The sequence below is a fragment of the Lissotriton vulgaris genome, chromosome 7 (assembly GCF_964263255.1).
Source record: "Lissotriton vulgaris chromosome 7, aLisVul1.2, whole genome shotgun sequence".
Classification (NCBI taxonomy): Eukaryota; Metazoa; Chordata; class Amphibia; order Caudata; family Salamandridae; genus Lissotriton; species Lissotriton vulgaris.
In genome coordinates, this window is record NC_141695.1 from 1,759,679,451 (window position 1) to 1,759,704,585 (window position 25,135).

General features: G+C 42.1%; 1 protein-coding gene across 2 annotated transcripts in view; it reads left to right on the forward strand.

Annotated features, from left to right (window-relative positions):
• The window catches only part of LOC147706602 (poliovirus receptor-like), a 785,245-nt gene extending 760,178 nt beyond the window's left edge, over nucleotides 1-25,067 (forward strand). For both annotated transcript variants that reach the window (XM_086933091.1, XM_086933092.1), the window contains exons 11-12: nucleotides 293-336; nucleotides 23,399-25,067. In XM_086933091.1, coding sequence (XP_086789217.1) covers nucleotides 293-336; nucleotides 23,399-23,405 — 51 coding nt within the window. In that variant the 3' untranslated portion in view covers nucleotides 23,406-25,067. The remainder of the gene's footprint in view (nucleotides 1-292; nucleotides 337-23,398) is intronic.
• The last annotated feature ends 68 nt before the right edge of the window (nucleotides 25,068-25,135 follow it).

A 25,135-nucleotide genomic window follows, 5' to 3' on the forward strand; every position in this document is an offset into this window, starting at 1 on the left:
CATCCTTGCTGTGCTCCTGGCGTAGGGGAGATTGTTTTTCCCCAAATCCATGGCTCTCGGGGTTCTTACATCAGAGCCGACAGATGGTTTTGGGTTTACGCCTCTACATAAGACCATGTAGAAGGTGGTCAAGCTGTCCACCAATTGCTGGTGAATACAGCCCCCTTCAAGCTGTTCCATACTACTGTGCCCTCTTTTATAATTGAAACATATACACACCTGATGCTGACCTAGAACAAAAGGATTCTAGTAAATTATTTGTATTTCTAATGCTTGATTCTTTTGATTCCAGGAGTTGAAGCATGGAGACCAAGCAACTTACGAGCAGATAAAAAGGTAAAAGATGAAATATTCCAATGAAATGTTTGATTGTTTCTTTATTTTAAGCGAGATCTGGGTAATATATTAAAGACGTTCTCTTCTGGTGGTCATTTAGACCCTTGACCAGAAAGGATGGCCTCCTCCTGTTAGAATACCACTGTGGCCTTCAATGCATTCGCCTGTGAAGTGGTTGTAGTGAAGCTTTGTCGAACCGGAGACAATGTTGTTTTTGTCTAACTTGCCAATTTGTTTTAGTTTTCTTCAATAAACTCCCACGGAAGGATTTTGTTTTTGGAAAGAAGTTGCAGGGGGGCTTCACTCTGTCGATTGGTAATTGATTCACTTCTCTGTCTGATGCTACCACAACTCAGAGTGAGGTGTGTGGCAGAGAAGGCTTGAGGCATTCATTACGACCCAGTGAAGGTCTGACCGGGGGTCGCGTCCGGAGGGCTATATACATATACATATGTTAGAATATTGTGTGCTAAAATATCGTCCATCAGATTAATCATTATCACATAATAATTTGTCAGAATGACATTGGGACACACAATATTGCACATATAACCTCTCTTCACACTCTCTCTGCTGTTGTACTGGTGAGGGAAGGGTGGAATGTTTTATGTCATAATGGGGTTTGGATTGACGTTTGGGGGAATTTATAATGTGTGGTGACAGAAGGAACATTGTTCAAGAGGAGTCACCTCTACTGCTTGATGCGTTCACCTTGAGGGCTTTATAGTAATTATGCAATATAAATCATTTATAGTATATTTTAAACAGCACAATTTGGGGATGATCTGTGCACCATCCCAGAAGAAGGATTCCAGGGTGGGTCCACCAAGAGAGCTGCTTTCAGGGACATGAGTATTTTCAGCGGTCTAATGAGGTCAACTGTTGCCCTTCACGAAGTGCCTGAATGATGAAACACATGTACTTGTGTCTTTATGCGCAGAAGCGCAGGGATCAGCGCTAGTTACCTATTCGGGCTTGCCATTGAGACCAGCCTTGTATGTGTGGCTGTTGGCATGATTGGCCCTTGGCAGGCGTTTCCAGACACGGTCATGCGATTATGAAAGTGCGAGCATAGCGCTTGAGACATTGCCATCATCAATGAAGCATACGCATCATCGCAAGCCTGTTGTTACCTAGAGCTTAATGTAGTAAAGAATGACACGCTGGTATTATGTACTCCAAGTAGGTTCATTCATATAAGTAGACAGGCAGTATAAATCCTCAGTAAGTCCATATAAACAAGTATACAAGTCCTGTAGGGCAGCCTGTAGGTCATCATTAACAACCCCACTAGGAGCAGCCTGCTAGCTGCTCAGCCCCTCTCACCAACTGTCGTTACTCATCCAGTCACACAGGCATTCCACACATAGCCCACACACCAACATCCCATACAGAACACAGACACAGAGGCTGAGCAGCTAGGACAAGGTAACATAGGAGAGAACAGGAAATGAAACATAATGCGAGAATACTACATATCTCTTCCCTAATGAACAGAAGAACAACAAAAGCAAAACACACCAACATCCCATACAGAACACAGACACACAGGCTGAGCAGCTAGGACAAGGTAACATAGGAGATAACATAGGAAATGGAACATAATGCAAGAATACTACATATCTCTTCCCTAATGAACAGAAGAACAACAAAAGCAAAACACACCAACATCCCATACAGAACACAGACACACAGGCTGAGCAGCTAGGACAAGGTAGCATAGGAGAGAACAGGAAATGGAACGTAATGTGAGAATACTACATATCTCTTCCCTAATGAACAGAAGAACAACAAAAGCAAAACACACCAACATCCCATACAGAACACAGACACACAGGCTGAGCAGCTAGGACAAGGTAACATAGGAGATAACATAGGAAATGGAACGTAATGCGAGAATACTACATATCTCTTCCCTAATGAACAGAAGAACAACAAAAGCAAAACACACCAACATCCCATACAGAACACAGACACACAGGCTGAGCAGCTAGGACAAGGTAACATAGGAGAGAACATAGGAAATGAAACATAATGCAAGAATACTACATATCTCTTCCCTAATGAACAGAAGAACAACAAAAGCAAAACACACCAACATTCCATACAGAACACAGACACACAGGCTGAGCAGCTAGGACAAGGTAACATAGGAGATAACATAGGAAATGGAACGTAATGTGAGAATACTACATATCTCTTCCCTAATGAACAGAAGAACAACAAAAGCAAAACACACCAACATCCCATACAGAACACAGACACAGAGGCTGAGCAGCTAGGACAAGGTAACATAGGAGAGAACAGGAAATGGAACGTAATGTGAGAATACTACATATCTCTTCCCTAATGAACAGAAGAACAACAAAAGCAAAACACACCAACATCCCATACAGAACACAGACACACAGGCTGAGCAGCTAGGACAAGGTACCATAGGAGATAACAGGAAATGGAACGTAATGCAAGAATACTACATATCTCTTCCCTAATGAACAGAAGAACAACAAAAGCAAAACACACCAACATTCCATACAGAACACAGACACACCAGGCTGAGCAGCTAGGACAAGGTAGCATAGGAGATAACAGGAAATGGAACGTAATGCAAGAATACTACATATCTCTTCCCTAATGAACAGAAGAACAACAAAAGCAAAACACACCAACATCCCATACAGAACACAGACACACAGGCTGAGCAGCTAGGACAAGGTACCATAGGAGATAACAGGAAATGGAACGTAATGCAAGAATACTACATATCTCTTCCCTAATGAACAGAAGAACAACAAAAGCAAAACACACCAACATCCCATACAGAACACAGACACACAGGCTGAGCAGCTAGGACAAGGTAACATAGGAGATAACAGGAAATGGAACATAATGCAAGAATACTACATATCTCTTCCCTAATGAACAGAAGAACAACAAAAGCAAAACACACCAACATCCCATACAGAACACAGACACACAGGCTGAGCAGCTAGGACAAGGTAACATAGGAGAGAACAGGAAATGGAACGTAATGTGAGAATACTACATATCTCTTCCCTAATGAACAGAAGAACAACAAAAGCAAAACACACCAACATCCCATACAGAACACAGACACACAGGCTGAGCAGCTAGGACAAGGTAGCATAGGAGAGAACAGGAAATGGAACGTAATGTGAGAATACTACATATCTCTTCCCTAATGAACAGAAGAACAACAAAAGCAAAACACACCAACATCCCATACAGAACACAGACACACAGGCTGAGCAGCTAGGACAAGGTAGCATAGGAGATAACATAGGAAATGGAACGTAATGTGAGAATACTACATATCTCTTCCCTAATGAACAGAAGAACAACAAAAGCAAAACACACCAACATCCCATACAGAACACAGACACACAGGCTGAGCAGCTAGGACAAGGTACCATAGGAGAGAACATAGGAAATGAAACGTAATGTGAGAATACTACATATCTCTTCCCTAATGAACAGAAGAACAACAAAAGCAAAACACACCAACATCCCATACAGAACACAGACACACAGGCTGAGCAGCTAGGACAAGGTAGCATAGGAGAGAACATAGGAAATGAAACGTAATGTGAGAATACTACATATCTCTTCCCTAATGAACAGAAGAACAACAAAAGCAAAACACACCAACATCCCATACAGAACACAGACACACAGGCTGAGCAGCTAGGACAAGGTACCATAGGAGAGAACATAGGAAATGAAACGTAATGTGAGAATACTACATATCTCTTCCCTAATGAACAGAAGAACAACAAAAGCAAAACACACCAACATCCCATACAGAACACAGACACACAGGCTGAGCAGCTAGGACAAGGTAGCATAGGAGAGAACATAGGAAATGAAACGTAGTATAAGAATACTACATATCTCTTCCCTAATGAACAGAAGAACAACAAAAGCAAAATAATAAAACTATAAACATGAACGTACAGCAATAGTACATAGTCCCCAACCCAAGGATGAGGGAAACACCACCCGCATCACAAAAAGGATAGGAACTAAAACACTGAGAGTCAAAAGCCCAAACCAAGGGATGACGGAGGCACCGCATCACGAGAGGGTGAGGAACTAAAGACAAGAAGGAAAGATGAATAAAGAATACCCATCCCCCTCCTCCAATATCCAAAATAAACATCAAAATGTAAGCTCTTCAAGGAAGGAGACTAGTCTTGTGGACCAAAGGGACTAAAACCCAATATCCTGCCCCCACATTTCATAGGGGACAACCTGTAAAAAACAATGTATTCTCTCCGTGTGAGGAGACATGTCAGGTGGACTAAAGGGACTGGAACCCAATGTCCTGCCCCCACCATTAAACAAATAACAACGTGTACGGTAGAATGTGCTCTCCATGTGAGGAATCAAATCATGTGGACTAGAGGGACTGAAAACCCAATGTCTGCTCCCACCATCTACAAGGGACAGCATGTAAAAACATAAGTGCTCTCCATATGAGGAGGCAAACAAGCTTTAAACACTACACGCAGGGAACCCAACCCTGCATCAAATTTGATCGTGCGGCACAAGGTGTCTTACGCACGCAAGGAAAGTGTCACCTTGCAACGAAAGGGAACCAAACTCCTTTATATCAACCCTCATGTAAGGGCACACAAACTCCCAATGTAGATATGGTAACTGTACCCATACACTTCAAAACATGTAAATATTTTCTACATAAATAGGGTAGACTGTGGCATCATTGTAACAAATAAACTGTACAGATTCTGTGAACTTTTGGAGACATCGCAGGAGAAAAGAAGCAGGTAAGACTGGGAACGCAGTAAAGGTTGCGTGCCTCTTTCAAACTGGACCGCTTCAGTTAAACTGTCAGGGGGCTGCCAGGGACATTATTAAAACATAAAATGGACTCACCAATGTAGCCAGAAACTTTCTGCCATCAGGAAAATCATGTGCACGTATGTGGGAAGTAGAAATGCATTCAGAAAGGATCAAGTTCACTGAAATGCCAAAAAGAAAAAGTTGCACTCAAATCCAAAGTCTGGCATCGACGTCCACAAACATAACAGACCATACCTGAAGTCAAATACATGGAGCATGATAGGCTAGGACAAGGTTACATAGGAGATAACAAAGGAAATTAAATGTAATGCAAGAATACTACACCTAAGCTCCGCCGCGAGCAGGGAAGGCGTTTGATGTCTTCTGCAGCTGAAAGCGCGGGTGGCCAACTTGGAAAACCAGCATATTAGCATTGCAACTGGTACCTTCACTGTGATTTGCACACCAATTTGAAAACTCTGTCAGTAACCATTTTGTGTTTACAAAGGTGATTCGCGCACCTAATGAAAACAGTTCTAATGGTATTTTAAATTGGAATTTATTGCAGTAACTTATTAATGTATCAATTACAACATCTGTTGGCACACTTTTATTTAACCAAAGTGTCACAAAGCTTAACCTGTACTGCATGATTGTTAGAGCTAATTAAAGCAGCAATTAGCACATGTTAATTTAGTATAGTCTACAACAGCGATCAACAAGCTAGTATTGCCATGTATTTTACTGAAAATTAAACAGTAGAGTGTGTTCTATTATTCATGATTATTGTACAATAATCATGAAAAGAACCACACGATGAGAACCACCTAGCGCTCATCACATCAGCAACACGAGGGACAATTATGTCCCTCTGCCCTGATAGCACTGAGTGGTGGGGAGGGGGGGGGGGGGCTCAGGGGGAGCCCAGAGGGGGGTGTGGGGAGGGTTGGGGAAAAAAACGAAGTTGCAAGTAAAAACAGAATGTCTATTATTTCGCTACGTGTAGCTATCTTGTTATGTTTTGTTAAGCTCTTTGTTAGAGAGAAATATTCGAAATCTCACCTGATCGTATACATGTGTTTTTTGCATAATCTGGTACCTCATCTGCGAAGTAAATGTTGCTATAAATGGGAAAATTACGTGTTTGTTCTTGGAATATATGTGGTTTGAATAATAAAAAGAAGAGGGGGATTGCGGCACAAATCTTACAGTCTATGAAAAATGATATATTGTGTATTCAGGAATCACATATAATGTGGAAGGATAGACATCTATATAAAGATTTAGGCATGCAGTTAGCGGTATGTACTTCCCAAGGCTCAACAACAAAAGTTGTCGCTATTCTATTCAGGAAGGGCCTGGGCATACTAATCCGGCATAAAGCAGATAAATATGGTAGATGGGCAATATCAGAGTTCAAAATTAACAACATATTATGGACTGTATGTGCTGTCTATGCTCCAAATGTGGATGATCCAGCTATCCTGGACCTTCTAAATCTGGAACTGGCCAACTGGTTTTCATCATTAATACTCTGTGGTGACTTTAATATTCACCTAGATTCTAATAAGGATATTTGTGATGTATCTTGCTATCAGGGAGTTAAAAAGAAGTCATTTATGTCCTTACGGTCATTGGTTCTGGACCATGGTTTAGCTGATGTAGTCTATGAAAAAAAAACATCATCTCCCGTGTTTACATTCTTTTCCCATCCACATAAAAAGTTTGTACGTTTGGATTATTTTCTCCTTAGAAAATCGTTTATTCATGATACAAATTTTGAGTTATTTCCACGCATAATTTCTGACCATAACCCAATACTGATTGAAATCAAAACTGATAAATCAATTATTCAACGAAAGCTCTGGACTTTTGATCGTAAACTATTATTTGATCCAGAATACTTAGATATGTTGGCTATATGGATGAAAGAATTTTTTGATATTAATAGAGGAACTGCTTCTGTTAAAATTGTCTGGGATACGTTCAAATCAGGGATAAGGGGAGAGACTCTCTCTTATACTATTAAAAAACAGAAAATTATGCGTGAAAAGAATGAAAAAGCATTTGAGAAAGTATCATTTTGGGAAAAGGAATTAATAACAGCAATCGCACGTCAACAACCAATATTGGATATAGAATCGAGTCTAGCGATCAATAAAGCTATCTGTTATGAATTCTTTGCAGATAAATCAGCACAACAGATGGCAAGTTATAAAACCCAGATATATGAGATAGGTGAAAATACAGGGAAATTTTTGGCAAAAAGAACTAGACAAAAAGAAGCTTTCAATACCATTAATATAATTCAAGATGAAACAGGTCAAATGCATAATAAACAAGAGGAAATTCTGGAAGTTTTTCGTGAGTTTTATCTTAAACTATATACACAAGAGAATGACCACTATTCGTCTGACGTAGGTTTGAACTTTGCCATGGAAAATATCCTGCCATCCCTTTCTAGTGATCAAAAGCTGGCGTTGGATGCTGCGATTACATGGGAAGAAATTGAAAATGCACTAAACTCACTAGCAATAGGCAAAGCAACTGGTCCGGACCTTATCCCATTAGAATTCTATAAGTCTTTTAGAAGTTATATAAAACGTGATATGCTTATTACTTTTCTAGAGGCCCAAAAAGGTATACCGCCAGAATCTTGGGCTACATCAGTAATTATGACGTTTTTAAAAAAAGATAAAGATCCAGTTAACCCAGCTTCTTATAGGCCAATATCTCTAATCAATGCCGACAGTAAAATATATTCGAAAATACTTGCCACAAGACTATCAAAGATAATACCGCTAATTGTTTCTCGCTGGCAACATGGATTCATTCCTAACAGAGATACGGCTGACCATATACGTAGAATTATAGCTATGATGGATTGGGCAGAAGCCTCTAATACACCAATAGGGATTACCTTGTTAGATGCTGAAAAAGCATTTGATAGAGTGGCATGGCCCTATCTTTGGGACTTGCTATCCATGAAAGGTATCGGAATAGGAATAATAAATGCATTTAAGACATTATATGAAAACCCAGTATCAGCAATAAAAATAGGCTCTACTAAGTCTGCATTATTCCCTATTCAGCGAGGAACACGCCAGGGATGCCCATCCTCTCCTCTTCTTTTTGCTATATACATAGACATCTTTCTTAATCAGTTAAATCGGGACGAGAATATAGTACCGGTACAGCTAGGAGGTACTGTATATAGACAGTAACAACAAAGCCCTTGCACTGGAAACAAACAGTAATTTCTTGGTGATTTACAGTTTCAATGAGAAAAGTAAGATGAGCACATCAAGATTTAAGTGAGTCGACCAATTGATGCAAAGAAAAAGTTCAAAGGATGTAAAGTTCTTGGTGTATAACGCCGGTTTAATGTTCCTCTGTACTGGCCAACACGTGTTTCATCGCAGGGAACAGACTGCGAATCTTCAGGGCCTCATAAGCTATGAAACGATAATGGTAATTTGGCCACGTGTGGAGAATGAGCGTTGCTCGCGTAGTTGGCTGCCTCTCATCAGTGTTCAATGGACGCCACAAACCGGGAGGAGAAGATTTAGCGCAGTAGCGCTCGAAATCTAAGACAGGCGGATACACCTGACTATCTGCATTCCCCCTCCTGTAGTTCCCGGCGCCGTTTTTCAAAAAACGGCGCCGGGAACTACAGGAGGGGGAATGCAGATAGTCAGGTGTATCCGCCTGTCTTAGATTTCGAGCGCTACTGCGCTAAATCTTCTCCTCCCGGTTTGTGGCGTCCATTGAACACTGATGAGAGGCAGCCAACTACGCGAGCAACGCTCATTCTCCACACGTGGCCAAATTACCATTATCGTTTCATAGCTTATGAGGCCCTGAAGATTCGCAGTCTGTTCCCTGCGATGAAACACGTGTTGGCCAGTACAGAGGAACATTAAACCGGTGTTATACACCAAGAACTTTACATCCTTTGAACTCTTTCTTTGCATCAATTGGTCGACTCACTTAAATCTTGATGTGCTTATCTTACTTTTCTCATTGAAACTGTAAATCACCAAGAAATTACTGTTTGTTTCCAGTGCAAGGGCTTTGTTGTTACTGTGCAATTTGTGTGGATCCTTGGGGTCCCACCTTGAGCGGTTACGAGGGATTACCGCCCGCCCTTCTTTGCCTGGACTGCTGTACTCTGTAATAGTATATACCTTGCGGTTACACAGGTGTGCACCTGTTCATTTCTGGAATTTCCCCAAACCCTCCCAGTTGAATTCTAGTATACTGTATATAGAGCCCTTGCCTATGCAGATGACTTGGTAGTGGTTACCAAAGATATTGAAAGAACTTTTTTGAGGATCGAAGAATTGGCGGATACATTTGGATCTTTTTCTGGAATAAATTAAATCTGTCCAAAACTCAAGTTCTTTTTATAGGTCCAAATCCACCGCCAATTAGAAATATAGTCTCTGAGGCAGTTTATCTAGGAATTAGATTAACTACACCTATTTCAAAAATACCTAGTTTAAATTATACCCCGATTCTCAAAAAGGCTAATTCAACCCTGGAAAGAATAAATCACTTACATCTGTCTCTCCATGGCAGAAATAATGTCTTAAAGATGCTCATATTGCCGAAATGTATTTACTTATTTAGAACAATCCCTTAAGCTTTTTTCAAAAAATTGAAAGAAGCGCAGTTAGATTTTTGTGGGGCTATAGAGGTATCAGGAGAGCATATAATAAGATGATTATACCGAAAGATAGAGGGGGTTGGGCTGCACCACATTTTTCTATTCTACTATCTAGCAGCCGTACTCCAATACATGTCTCCTTTGATTGTCGGTAATAAAATCCCTACTTCTTTGGCACAATACCCAAATATATTCGAACTTGTATTAGGCACCGAAGCTAATCACCATTTGCTAAAAATAATAGAACCAAGCTACTATAAAAAAACAAAATTTAAGATTCTAGGAGCAGCTTATAAAGCTTGGCGAATTATCAAAAAAGTGGTTGGTATCAGAAAAGTCACAAGATACACCCCATATGGCTGAGATACCCGCCACCCCCTCTCAACACAATCCCCAAAGGAGGGAAACCGGAAACAGTTCTTGAAGTTTTTGGAAGTGGGAGGGAGTGACCCTCCCGGCCGTATTTATTAAAACAAAAAATTATAAACATTTAAACATTAATGTACAATTTCATACCACATTGCGATGTTTGGCTAACCTTAACAGATTCTCTAATACAGAGGTTCTCCTAGCCGAACTATCATCCTACAAAACATTTACTTGAAATATTGAAATTGTACATCCTAACGTTTAAGGGCCAACGGCAAGGTCGTAACCGGTGTCAAGATCCCTAACCAGACATACCCCCCCCACTTGGAGGGGCGACAGCACTGAGGCGTACTCAAGTGCAACTACTACCAATTTCCCTTGACTTGACGGGGGCACTTATCAACTCGACGCCAGTTAAAGGTCGTTCGAAGACTCGTGTGAGGTATCTAGAAGGTATCGTAGACCTCCCCCCAACCCCACACAACTTACCGCATCTGCCGTCGCAGATGTCACTGGCCCCGGGAAATTCCCCAGGAGGGGGCTGTAACCCCTCCTACACAGGAAGGGGCCTTGACCGCCTTTCCTCTTCTTTCGGCGACCCATCCTTAGAAGGGACCGCCTCCCCGTTGAGGGGCCAAAGGCCACCTCCCCCGAGCGCTCCCATCCGTGTTGGGTGACGCCCACTCATAGGGATCTTCCAATTAGTGCTCACCGATCATGACCTTACCGCCCGACCAAAATAAATACGACAAATGCTAACTAAACGAAACTACATTGGCCACTATGACCGAAAAAAACCTGTTTATAAATGGACCTTACATCCGAAGTTCTTTAATCGCAAACTTGTAAAATTAGACCAATCTTTATTACGCATTTCAACAACAACACAACACTACAATAACCTGTAAACGAAATAGAATAATTGATCAAATTTATTAAAACCACTGGCTGTCCTCAGGGGCTGGTGGGTGGGTCAAAATTGGCTCTTCGTTCCGTCTCGAGCTCACGTGCAGCGAGGAGGTGCAGCTTCAGAGCACAGGAACAAGAGGATGTCTTCTGGTCTTGCGTCCCTTTTTATCCATCTTCAGGGCGGGCGTAAACCCGCCCCTGCCTGCCCCGAGGGCGTGGCCCGCCGCGTCAGTGTCTAGGCCAGCCCACTCTAGGGCGGGAAAAAGCGCGCCCCGGCTACGCCGCTTCGGGCATACCAGCCGAGACGCGCCTCCCGCCCAAAATGGCTTCCCGGGGGGATCGAGGCACTCTGCCATACGTTCGGGGGGACCGAGTGGTCGCCCCTTTCCATATGGCTGAGATACCCGCCACCCCCTCTCAACACAATCCCCAAAGGAGGGAAACCGGAAACAGTTCTTGAAGTTTTTGGAAGTGGGAGGGAGTGACCCTCCCGGCCGTATTTATTAAAACAAAAAATTATAAACATTTAAACATTAATGCACAATTTCATACCACATTGCGATGTTTGGCTAACCTTAACAGATTCTCTAATACAGAGGTTCTCCTAGCCGAACTATCATCCTACAAAACATTTACTTGAAATATTGAAATTGTACATCCTAACGTTTAAGGGCCAACGGCAAGGTCGTAACCGGTGTCAAGATCCCTAACCAGACATACCCCCCCCACTTGGAGGGGCGACAGCACTGAGGCGTACTCAAGTGCAACTACTACCAATTTCCCTTGACTTGACGGGGGCACTTATCAACTCGACGCCAGTTAAAGGTCGTTCGAAGACTCGTGTGAGGTATCTAGAAGGTATAGTAGACCTCCCCCCAACCCCACACAACTTACCGCATCTGCCGTCGCAGATGTCACTGGCCCCGGGAAATTCCCCAGGAGGGGGCTGTAACCCCTCCTACACAGGAAGGGGCCTTGACCGCCTTTCCTCTTCTTTCGGCGACCCATCCTTAGAAGGGACCGCCTCCCCGTTGAGGGGCCAAAGGCCACCTCCCCCGAGCGCTCCCATCCGTGTTGGGTGACGCCCACTCATAGGGATCTTCCAATTAGTGCTCACCGATCATGACCTTACCGCCACAGGCCGGATAGTTGACCGGCTATCCGGACCCCCCACACAACTCCTACCTAAAGGTCATGTTTCAACGATTTTAACCATGCTAAGAAGTCTCCTAAGAGTAACTCATTCCCCACCCAAGACAAATGCACACCATCCCCCGAATACATACTGTCATCATTAATACAGCTATGAGAAATAGAATGCAATGCCCTGGAACGGAACAACCTACTCATTTTATTGTTAAGCTTTCTAACAGAATGGTTCAAAGCAGGAATAGAGATAGCCCCCCGCCACACCTTTCGTGGAATCAAATGGGACCATGCAATCGTGCACCCCGGAACTCTCCTCGCCAACCAACTTACGGTGGAAAGCATTGCCTCCAGGAGTAGTCGTCTACCGATGGTGACCAAATCATTACCCCCAACATGCACTATAACTATAGACGGCGGTGACCTTGTCCGCCCTAACAAACCCTCGAAAAATGTTTGAAACTGGTCAATACAGAGACCGCCCCTTCCGTAGAAGGACATCCTGTACCCGTATTCCCCAGCTACGTGAATCATGTCACCTGCTTTGAATACGTCTGCGGCACGCCTCACGTATGAGTGGCCCACGACCCACACCTCCTTTTTCACAGCCGGTGATGTCTGACCGCTGGCCCGGTGTAGGGTCGACTGCATAGTCCGCCCCGCCTCGTAGGCTTGCGTAACTGAAAACCAAACAAAAACAAGAGGCGTGAGTACATTATTACAGCTTCACAACATGTGCAACCGCACGTATCTTTTGTAACAATTGGAGGACCAACGCCCCACTCGTTTCACTTGCTCAACATTAAGACCCCTGGCTGTAGCTTCCGTAGCAGCCCCTATCCGAAAGGAATGGGTCCCAAATTCGCCCGGGTTCAAGCCCGCAGCGGCAATTGACATCGCAAGCACCCGCTGAAACTGAAATTTCGTCAGTGGGGTGGCGTCAGCGTGTCTTAACAAAGTCCCCCCCCATGATGCCACCCTTCGTGCTAGGTAATCCTCTAAACACTTTACCGGACACATGGAGGACCCAGGAATCCTGCGTATGATGACGCAGTCACCCATCCCATCTTGATCAGTCTTGGATCTTACAAAGGAGACAGTCATTGTTTCTCCCCTGATCTGAACGTGTTCCTGGCACAAACCCCCTGCCACATCCAGTTTGTTCCTTGCAACTAGTTCGCTTACCCGCATTGCTCCGTGAAATGCTAGCGTAAAAGCGGCTCGGAACAGCACCGCCTCAAACTGAGATGAACATGTGGCCGGGAGTGTGGTCAACAACTGGGACAATCTATCCAAACCTATCGGGCGCCTTTCATCTACTCTGCGACCCTCAAGGCGTTGCCACCCACGCAGCGCTTTCTGTACAACGAAAGATGCTGTTGGGTCCTGGATAGCGTGTGCTCTGGCAACAAAGGAAATGGCAGCACGATGCCTCTGGGCCGTAGCCACCGATTTCCCAGCCCTACGTAAGGACATCAGGAAATTCACTACCCCTTCCTCGTGACCCCAAAGTCGCTCTCTATCACTCCCCAAAAAGGCTAAATAGGCCCGAAACGCCCCTTCGTATGCCTTCCTCGTCCTTGGTGCTAGACTCTCTCCCACGAGGTGACGAAGTTCGGGGCACCGAGAGACCAGAGAGCTTCGGGAAAGGGTGCCGGCTCTGGGTCCGCTGAGGGGAGGAAACCCGAAAAAGCCTGCATTTGAAAACGAGACAGTGCGTCAGCCGCCTGATTCATCACCCCTGGAACATGTTTTGCTCTGAATAGCACGTTCAATTGCATACATAGTAAAACAATTTCCTTAAGCAGTCTTAAAACCAGTTTACAACGTGCTGCCTGACTATTGATGCACTCGACCACGGTCATATTGTCAGACCAAAATATGACAGAGTGATCCTTGAACCCATCGGGCCATGTTCTCAAGGCCACCAAGATGGGGAACAGTTCCAGGAAAGCAATATTACTAGTTAGACCATTCTCATGCCACCATGTCGGCCATCTTTGTGCCGACCATTTCGTGCCGAAGATGGCACCAAAACCTATGCTTCCTGCTGAATTTGTCCACAGCCCCAGCTCCTCAGAAGACACGGCTGGTTCATTCCAGACGATTCTACCATTGAAGTCCGCCAGAAATGCTAACCAAATACGCATGTCCTGGCGGATCTCGGCCGATAGTCTCGTGCGATGATGGCACTCTTTAAGGCCGACCATCGCTTGGGCAATCGAACGGGAAAAGGGGCGGGCCATTGGCATTACCCTCAGGGCAAAATTCAACTGTCCCACCAACTGCTGTAATTGTTGCAGCGTAACTTTTGATGCATTTATACACACTTGCAGCGCAGCCCTGAACTTCAACACTTTCTCAGCTGGCAAACGGAAACACCCTTCAATGGAGTCCAACTCGATCCCCAGAAACTCGAGGCAAGTCGTAGGACCCACTGTTTTACCCGGCGCCAATGGCACACCAAACTGTTTCATTAACACACAAAATTCGGCCAAGGCCCGGCCACATTCAGGATCCCCGGCTGCCCCAAGAAACAGAAAATCATCAAGGTAGTGCATTACATCTTGGAAACCCGTTTTCTTTGTGAAGACCCATTGTAGAAAACTACTGAATTTCTCGAAATAAGCACAGGATATAGAGCACCCCATTGGCATACACCTATCCATGTAATAACAACCCTGAAACATGAATCCTAGGAGACGCTGGTCGTCTGGGTGTACCGGGAGCAATCGGAACGCTGACTCGATATCTGACTTCGCCATCAGCGCCCCGGGCCCCAGGCGATTTAAAATGGCTACGGCCTCATCGAAGGATGCGTACCGCACCGAACACACTGCTGGATCGATTGCATCATTTACGGAAAGACCTCGTGGAGCTGATAAATTATGAATCAGTCGGAACTCACCGGGGTCTTTCTTGGGGACTACCCCTAAGGGAGAACAAACAAAATTCCGGACCGGGGGAACACTAAACGGGCCGGCGACCCGACCTCGAGTCACCTCTTTCCGGATCTTATCCTGTACTACGGTCGTATGCTGCAAGACGGAAAGTTGATTTTTACACTTTTCCACACCATGAAAGTCCCCCACCGGGATGCGGAAACCATACGAAAAACCGTTCCGCAGCACCCCGGCAGAAGTACGATCCGGGTAGTCACTGAGCCAGGGAATCATCGCCAGGGTATCAACTGGGGTAGGTAAAGGCGCCCCTCGGACTATATTAGACCTGTTTGGCACCTCCTCTCCCCCCATTATCACCCGTTCTGGCTCTGCACGAGGACTCAGGATGGGACGACCCACAACCACTACATTCATGTTTGAATTTACACGATCCCTGGGGTCTAGTACATTTACCTCTGTTGTAATTAAAGCAGAAACCCCTTTTCCCGGTATTGCCGGCAGGTTTCGAGTAATCGTCGGCACCAGTACCTGATCGAAAGGGCGTCCCCGCATATTGTCGGGAGGATTCGCCAACATTACTTCCCACCAACGGCATTTTCAACATTCCTGACTCCTTCATTTTATCCCAAGTCAAGGCATCATAACAATCCCAGGTTAAACTTTTATTATGCTCTTTTTCCTTTCTGAACAGATTATCGTAACAGAACCAATGATTACCCTGGTGCGATGTCGAGTACCCCATGATTCGTGATTGATAGATAGGGAACTCGGAAAGCAACTCAGGTCTACGTTCCCCCAAGATTGATGTAAAGATTCCCCAAGCATTGCCCCAATTGCCGATATTCTCATTCACTTTAAAGGCGGCCATTTTTGCGCGCCAAACACTCGGATGCATGAGATCCTTCTGACTCTTTACATGCTCTACCTCATAATGATCAACAAGCAGTGAGAAAATGTTCACATACTCCCCCGCCCAAATCTTTTCCTTAATTGCCAAAGGAACATGTTGCCCCAACTTTTCTCTCCGAGAGGGTGTTGACTCATCCCTCGCGATCGGCAATGGCCGCTTACCTGCACCTGACGCTGCCTCTGTGGTCGCAATCGTCCCTGGTGTCTTGTCCCCTACTGCAGCCGGCACGGGCACCTTGGCTGCTTCCCGTTTCTCACGCAATTGCTTTATCAGCGCCTGCGCATCGACAGCCGTGGCGCCCTCGTTACCTTTTCCCAACCACGCTGCCAATTGTGCTGCCAGCTCGGGCGGCATATCATCCTCGGACACGGGGGTGACCACAACGGGAATTGGATTCCCCTCCTCCGGCACGGGAGTTGGAGCCTCGAGCGGGGCACTGGGACCCGGGATGTCTTCACCCGCTGCCCCCCTCCTGGGCCTCTTGTTTTTCCCTTCCGGGGCTGCTCCCGCCAAAGGACGTTTTGGACCCCCTTCCTCATTCTTGTCCACCCGCTTCTTTAGCTCGGACATCTCCTTCATGAGAACACGCAGCATCTGGTCAGTAGTCATGCGTTTTCCCATCTTCTTCGGCATTCTCCAACAAAGTAACTGTAAAACAAACAAGAACGATTAAAACGCTCAAAATTGGCTCTTCGTTCCGTCTCGAGCTCACGTGCAGCGAGGAGGTGCAGCTTCAGAGCACAGGAACAAGAGGATGTCTTCTGGTCTTGCGTCCCTTTTTATCCATCTTCAGGGCGGGCGTAAACCCGCCCCTGCCTGCCCCGAGGGCGTGGCCCGCCGCGTCAGTGTCTAGGCCAGCCCACTCTAGGGCGGGAAAAAGCGCGCCCCGGCTACGCCGCTTCGGGCATACCAGCCGAGACGCGCCTCCCGCCCAAAATGGCTTCCCGGGGGGATCGAGGCACTCTGCCATACGTTCGGGGGGACCGAGTGGTCGCCCCTTTCCATTAAATTCAATCCATTGCTTCCCTTCTATATTTAGAGACCAGGTGATGAAAAAATGGGATACTAAGAGGATCTTTTTTTTCTCTGACTTATACACAAATAATTATGACTCGTTACTTTCTTTTGGTGAACTTCAAAATAATTTCAAAATTCCTTCTCATGATTATTTTAAATATTTACAGATTCATAGCTTTTTACACTTACCCTCTAATGTAGCAAGGCAGGATTTAATGCTAATTTTGCTTATAGATAGTTTAACCAATAAAAGAAAAATAGGCTATTATTATAATATGTTAATGACTTACCTCCCGGATTACTTTAATAACCTGTGCGATAAATGGGAAGAGAAATTAGGAACAAAGAATCTATTTCTAAAAGATTCGATTAAAATGGCTACCTCTTTCCTATTTTCTGGGCGTACTCGCACTCAACATTATATGATTCTGTGTGATCTTTATTACACACCTGCCAAAGATTTGAAATGGGGCTCTACTACTGGAATTAATTGTAATCGATGTAATATGAGAGGGGCTGACACAATACATATGTTTCATTCCTGTGTAAAGCTTGCTAGGTTATTCTCTGATATTCAAAAATTCATCGAAAACATTTTCTGTAAAACTATTGCTATATCACCTGAATTAATATTATTTGGTGTCTCCAAAGACTCAATGGACCTAGAAAAAAACAATGTATTATTTATCATGATGTCTGAATTGCGCGCATGCATCACACTCACACAGGATTGGATTAGCCCAGAACCACCGTCGTTCTCCACATGGAGGGGTCGTTTCTTAGCCAGACACAAACTTGAATTGGCAATATATGGAACCAAGGGAAGAAAAAGGAAACTACTTGGCATAAAAATTTGGACACCAATTCAAAAATGGATTGATGGAGTAATGATTTTTATAAGATCTATCTTCTTCCTTTCTCTATTTTTTGCATGTTGCACTTTTTTTTGATTATATTTTTTACAAAATGTATATGTATACTTTGAATAAGTGAAGGATATGTTATAATCTGTTTAAACTTGCAACTCAAATCTCAATAAAAATAATTAAAAAAAAAAAAAAAAGAGTGTGTTCTATTATTATTGTTAATATAACATTCCTGGTCCAGGCGCTGGTTATTAGTCGTCTCGACTATTGTAATGGCCTCCTGTTGTCAGCTAATGAGGAGGATCTAGACAGGTTACAGGTCGTGCAAAACACTGCAGCTAGGCTGGTAGTAAATGCCCCTCCCAGAACACCATCAAAACCACTTCTTGCCAGGCTTCATTGGCTTTCCATTCGCCAGAGAGTCATCTTTAAAATCTGTTGTACGGTGCACAAAGGACTTCATGGTTTGGGTCCCTCTTATCTGGCAGACAAGTTTGTGCCGTATGTCCCTTCCCGTGCCCTACGGTCCAGTGACCAACTGCTTCTTACGATTCCTAGGATCAAGCGGGCAAGGCAAGGGGGTAAGGCTCTGTCGGTAAGGGGACCGAAGATATGGAATGGCCTTCCTCTCCAGCTTAGGCAGCTTGAAAACCATCTGGCCTTTAGGAAAAAGCTGAAGACGTTCTTGTTCCAGGCCTTAACCGTATAGTTTAGAATTAGAGTGCAGTCATGTAATTCGATCTCCTGCAGATCTTGGCAGTCATATAGCGCGGAGATACTCCCTTGGGAGTCTATTCTAGCGCTTTATAAACACGCTAAATAAATAAATAAATAAATACATAAATAAATTCCTCTACAAGTTATTAGTCAGCATGCCATTCCGTCACCAGGGAAACAAGTAATAAGATGGAGAAATCGGCACGTCATTTGAAAACTATTTAATTGCTAAGGATGGCATAAAGCCTTGTTGGGTATGACAGGTCAAGAGTTTTTGGATAACCTACAAGAGATTGAAGCAGGTCATTTGTACCTTTAATTGAATACGAGGCGGCAGTAAAAAGGATGCAAAAACTGTTTATTGAAGCACCAAATCTCATGGTGGAAAGGCATGTTTTTAATATGAGAAAACAACAGTAAAAAGAAAGTATTGAAGAGTACATTGCAGGTTTATGTATTTTTACCAGCTACGTGTGAATATGGAGACATGATGGATAGATATTTGAGAGATATTTTGGATTTCACAGTTATTCTAAAAAAATCTAAGAAAGACTTTTGTCCTGTCAAAACCCAACACTTATTCATGTCACAGACATAGTCAAAGGCATTGAAAGATCTTTCTTATCCACAAAGATGTTCCATCAGGAAATACACAAAATCAATCAGTTTGTTTTGTCCACGAAAAGAAAACAAACTCAAAAAGTGGAGGAACTTCTACGACTGTACAGGAGAAACAAAGTCAGGCACATTCTTTGTAAAAAAGCCTTTTAATACATCATCATCATAACATCTTCATTCAGATTTGCATAAATCCCTAAAAGCATCAAATTTAAGAACATTACATAACAAACCATAATTTCACATTGCATTTAAAACATTGCTGGATATATTCTAAGATTTGTTAAAGATACATATACAGACATTGCTAGTGACATCATCATTTAAGATCTTAAATGTTCTAATCTGCAATTCAACATTTCATGCTTAATGCTGTGACATAAAACAGGCTAATTTGTAATATCCCAGTTTTCTTCATCTCAAGGCTTAAGCTTAGATAATACTGTAGTCAGCTGAGCTATAAGCCTCATGAACCTGTTCATGTTTCTTTCTAAGTGCTATGCTTTTCTTTAAGAAGTTAAGAACTGTTCAACAAATATCTTCATTTCCCAGGCGCTGTATGCAACCTAGACCTTCAAGATGGAGTCTAAAATTCAATTTATGTTAATTGGGTATTGAAAGGTCTTGCCTTGGGGCCTCGTATGAAGAGCAGACCAGGAGGAAATTGCAAGTAATTTTGTGCAGATGTTTGATCAAACCGACACAGTGGTAGTTTGTGGGACCAGCAGTTTTTAGTAGGTAAGGTTCATAGAAAGTGGATTATGCAAAATCTAAAACGAGATAGGTACCGCCTATAGACAGGGTTCTTTACACAGATTAAATATGGTTCTGTATCATTTCTTGTCAGCAGTGACACATATCTTACAGGTGCTGGCATACTCTGTGCTTCCCTTAGACTATTATAAGTTTAATAAGTAAAAAAGTTACATTATACTATATCTTTTGTGTTTGCCATATTAGTAGATGGATTGTTATGCAACTCTTTCATGTCCAACAATTCGAAAAGGCTTCTTTAGAAAAATCAGCCAGGGGATGTCAACTATCCTTGATAGGCCCAAGCACTCGGATATGCGTGCACACACCTAAGAAGCCTCAGAACTAGACTCTGACTTAACCTATAAAAATAAAAGTCTTTTAATTGTTTTAGATGTGGCTCAAACAATCACTTAGGAAATCATTAAGGTTGTAGCGTTATTGGAGAAATATGTATGAAGTGCGAAAAAGTGGGTTTTTTGGGGCTGTTTATAGAAATACCATGCCAGCTAGCAAAGTAAATATGAATTCAGGACATGATTTAGATGAGGAAATGTGTTCCAACATTGTACTTACTGTTGACTCAAAACAAAGAAAATGGAAAGGTCCATTAGGTAATGGCTGATTCAGGTTCTCTAATTTCAATTTTGGCTGATCGTACATTTTATAGATTGTGGAAGAATGTGAAATTGATACGTTCAGATGACAATCCAAAAGCATGTGATAATTTGACATTGAAATGCTAGAATACATTAATGACACCTAAGTTCAAAGGACCTTCCATAAAAACAAAATGTATGTGGCCGTAACAAGAATAGATATAGTAGAATGGCAAGATCTTGGTAAACTTCGTATTTTGCTCAGACCTGGTTCTGAGAAATCCACACTGTTCAAAGATATGCCTATTCTCAGTGTAGAACTGAAAGAGCAGGAGTTGGTACTTGAGGTGTTGGAAACACATGATAAGGTATTTTCCACATCTAATTGTTGCGTAAAAGGATTTGAGGATCATATCAGATTATAAGAAAATGCCATACCAGTGACTCATAATGTACAACATGCACCACTTCCAGTCAGAAAGAACTGAAAGAAATATTCAGTACACTGTGTAAAGATGGTGGAATAGAACCTAATGACTCATCAGAATGGGTTTCAGCAATATTGATTACAAAGAAGACAAATAGTGAACATATACTTTGTGCAGTTGTAAAATCATTAAGTAAAAGCATCATAGTGGATTGTCATTCACTTCCGAAAATACAGAAGAGACGTAAATCACTCAGTGGTGCAAAATATTTTTCAAATATTGATTTATCATCAAGTGAAGTTATTTGAAAGTTCAAAAGATGTAACCACTTTTATTACACCTTTTGAAGCGTATCTCTATATCTGTCTGCCTTTTGGTCTGGCATCAGCTTCCAGTGTGTTCCAAACATTAATAGACTATCTTTTGGAGGGTATGCAAGCTGTTCAGACCTTCTAAGATGGCATTTTGATTCATGCTAAGACTGTGTGAGAACATAAGGACATTTTTAACAAGGTATTAAAGATACTTGAAAATAGATGTTTGACTGTCACTAAATCTAAATGTAAATTTTGAAAACAGTTGTCGAATTTGTGGGACATACTGTATCTTTCGCAGGTATTAAAGCCAAAAGTTGATTTAATAAAAGCCTACACCCATCAACAAAGATGCGTTAAAGTCATTTCTTGGAATTAGTGAATATTATGCACTTTTAATTAAAGGTTACATAATGTTAGTTGAACCATTAAGGAGATTACTTTAAAAAAAAAAGTAAAAAGGGCTAGATTGGAAAAAAAAAAGACTAGATTGGAACGGAGTTCAGAGCAAGAGAAAGATTTTCAGGACATCAAACAGGTTATTATAATAGCATCTGCACTTAAATCATATGATCCCAATGGAAGAAAAATCATCACAGTAGATGCCAGTGGTTTAGAAGCTGTTGTGAGGGTTAAAAGATGCAGCAAGAAGTACAGTACTATTGAGAAAGAAGTCTTTACCAGTGGGTGGGCTGTACAAAAGTTGAAAAGCTAGTTATGGGGGAAAGATTTTGAAATAGTAACAGTTCATGATGTCTGGGTTTGATGGTTGTGGTAGGAGAACTGCAACTGCTTCTTCAGAAATGATAAGGTTGATGTCTAGATTACAGGAATATCATTTTGTAGATATATATATATATCTGGAGGATTGACCAGAATATCTGGAGGATTGAACAGAAGGGGTTGTGTAGATTACCAATTAGAGATCTGGATGAACATAGTAATATGTCAGACTAGGCATGCGTTGTGTCTGTTTTTAATGCCATTGGTGGTTGTGAGGGGTCTATCTCTAATAATGAATGTATGAAAGCTAGCAACAAGGATATTGTTTTGAATCTGATTTATGAGTATGTGACGAATTGTTGACCACCAATCAGTAATTTGAATAACACAATAAAAGTTTATAAACAAATCGCTAATTATTTTGACCATTGAAGGAGAATTGGGCATGAGACATGATGTATTTGTACCACCATGTAAACTAATAGATTACAAAGGAGGCATCTATGGTTTACACAGGAGGTATCAATGGTTTACAAAGAAGGCATCAATGGTTTACAAAGGAGGCATCAATGGTTTACAAAGGAGGCATCAATGTTTTATACAGGAGGTATCAATGGTTTACAAAGGAGGCATCAATGGTTTACAAAGGAGGCATCAATGGTTTACAAAGGAGGTATCAATGGTTTACAAAGGAGGCATCAATGGTTTACAAAGAAGGCATCAATGCTTTAAAAAGGAAGCATTACTGGTTTACACAGGAGGCGTCAATGCTTTACAAAGGAGGCATTGTTGGTTTAAAAAAGGCATCAATGGTTTACCAAGGTGGCATCAATGCTTTTCAAAGGAGGTATCAATGGTTTACAAAGGTGGCATTATTGCTTTACAAAGGAGGCATCAGTAGTTTACAAAGGAAGTATCCTTTAGGTGACTCTCTAGAGAACTCACAAAATTGCAGAGGAGTTAAGCTCTGTGCTACCATAAGCAGGAAAATCGTAATTTACACAATTACAAGCTGATTCAGAGTGTGACTGGAGCTTCAACCCTTTCTAGGAATTGTCATGAATATGATAATGGTTATGAGTATTATTATTATTAGTAGTAGTATGAGTAAGAGTACGAGTAGTATAAGGAGGATTAGTAATAATATTTATAAGACTGGTAAAGTTGCATTTTACACTATACCTAAAAATGAAAACAGTACAGACCACAGTTTCCATCATCGAGAGTCTTACCTGAGATTGAAGAAGACAAGATTTCCATTTGAAAATATTAATCTATAATTGTTTTCTTGTTTTAGGCCCTGATGCTTTGGCTGAGAGGACTCAGTGTGTTGGAGAAGAAACTTTAGTACTCTTAAGCACCAGAAGATGACCTCTTGCATAAGATTTATTTAATAATTGAAATTCTTTGGTAACAATGTGTTCAGCTTCAAATGTGACCACTTATATTCAGACTGATTTCAGATAATTTCTGTGACTTGTGACAATTATGAATTTTGTTACAGAAGCAATTATATTTTGTAGTTAAACATCAAATTGATTATTTTTTTACTTTTAAGACTTGAAATAACATGTTTAGTTCCTGTAACAAATTCATTACGGTAAGTAAAATTATAAATAAACATAATTAGTGGTATATTGAACAAAAATTAGAGCAGTTTTGACTAATGGTGATTTAACCTATAAAGAAACCAGGGCAATGTACAAAGTAGACGTTGAAATAATGGAGACATAACCATTATGAGAAGAGGGAGAAATTAGACCCACTATTATTAAAGACATTTGCTAGCAGTTTAGTTTTTCAGAGTATAACAAGAATAGTTTGGTTACCGAACAGCATCTTTCAATGTCCAACTGTACCCACTTTTGTGTGAAGTAAATGCCAAAGGCCTCCTCTTCTCTACCAACTGGACATAAGTGTTTCCATCTCCACTGCATCAAAAACAGTACAGACGTCAAGGAAGCGACAGCTATCCGCATAATGACCTTAATGCAAAGTGCCACTGGGTAGAATCCGTGGTCCATAGTGTTGCACCCTGCCCTACATCTGTTCTGTTGATAAAGAATAGACCCGTCATCCTGGATCTATCTTTTAACTAACTAGCACAGTTTTAAAAAGCCTCGTGTTCAGCAGCAATACCATAAGCATCTATACTGACAGCTTTTTATGGTCTAGTTTGTGAGAATTGCCAGAACAGGGGCTTTGGCTTCAATGCATGTTGGGAGCCATGTATATACAATTACATTAGGCATACTAAAAGAATGATTGTATTGCACTTCTAATGGCTGTTGGAGGGTTCCCACTGACTTCACCCTGTACTAAAATGTGATGTCAACAACATGTTAGTTAGCATGAGCTTTTTAGGGGTTTAAACGCCATTTTACCTTTCTGCTGCTTTTGCACACGACACATAGTTGTTGCTTTAGCTTTGAGCCTAGTAGAATGTTTTTGATTCATACGAGAATGATATGTTGTTACACTGATATCAGCCTTGCTTGACGAGCTGTGTCTGTACAGTAAGTGCTGAAACCTTCAAGGATATCTCAACACAGTGGTTGTTGTGAGCACTGATCTTCGCACGTTCCTAGACATAACATACATGTGCTTTAGGCACATTTTATATTGCTTTGCACGAGAGCATACAAACACACTTGATGGTGCTTCACATGCAGAAGAGCTGGTTGCTAATGATGTGATCCCTTACCACTAGGATCTTGAGGTATGGGGCCGCTCTGCTAAAACCCAAAGAGACCTTCTTAGATATTATATAATATACTAGCTAGGGAGGGTGAGAATTAGGTTTTGTTAAACCCTATTCATTTTAGCATAATATCATGCTTTCGCCGTTTGTGTTCTATGGATTAGTGACTATGCTGATTACTTTGTTTCTTATAATATGTTTTCTTGTATTAGCTAAGATACTGCGTTTGAGAACACTGCATTAGTGAATAAACATTTCAAATATGCACGTGTCCTCTTTTACTCCTTGTTCTGGATTGAAATCATTGTATAACAAAAGAGTGTTCATGTGTTC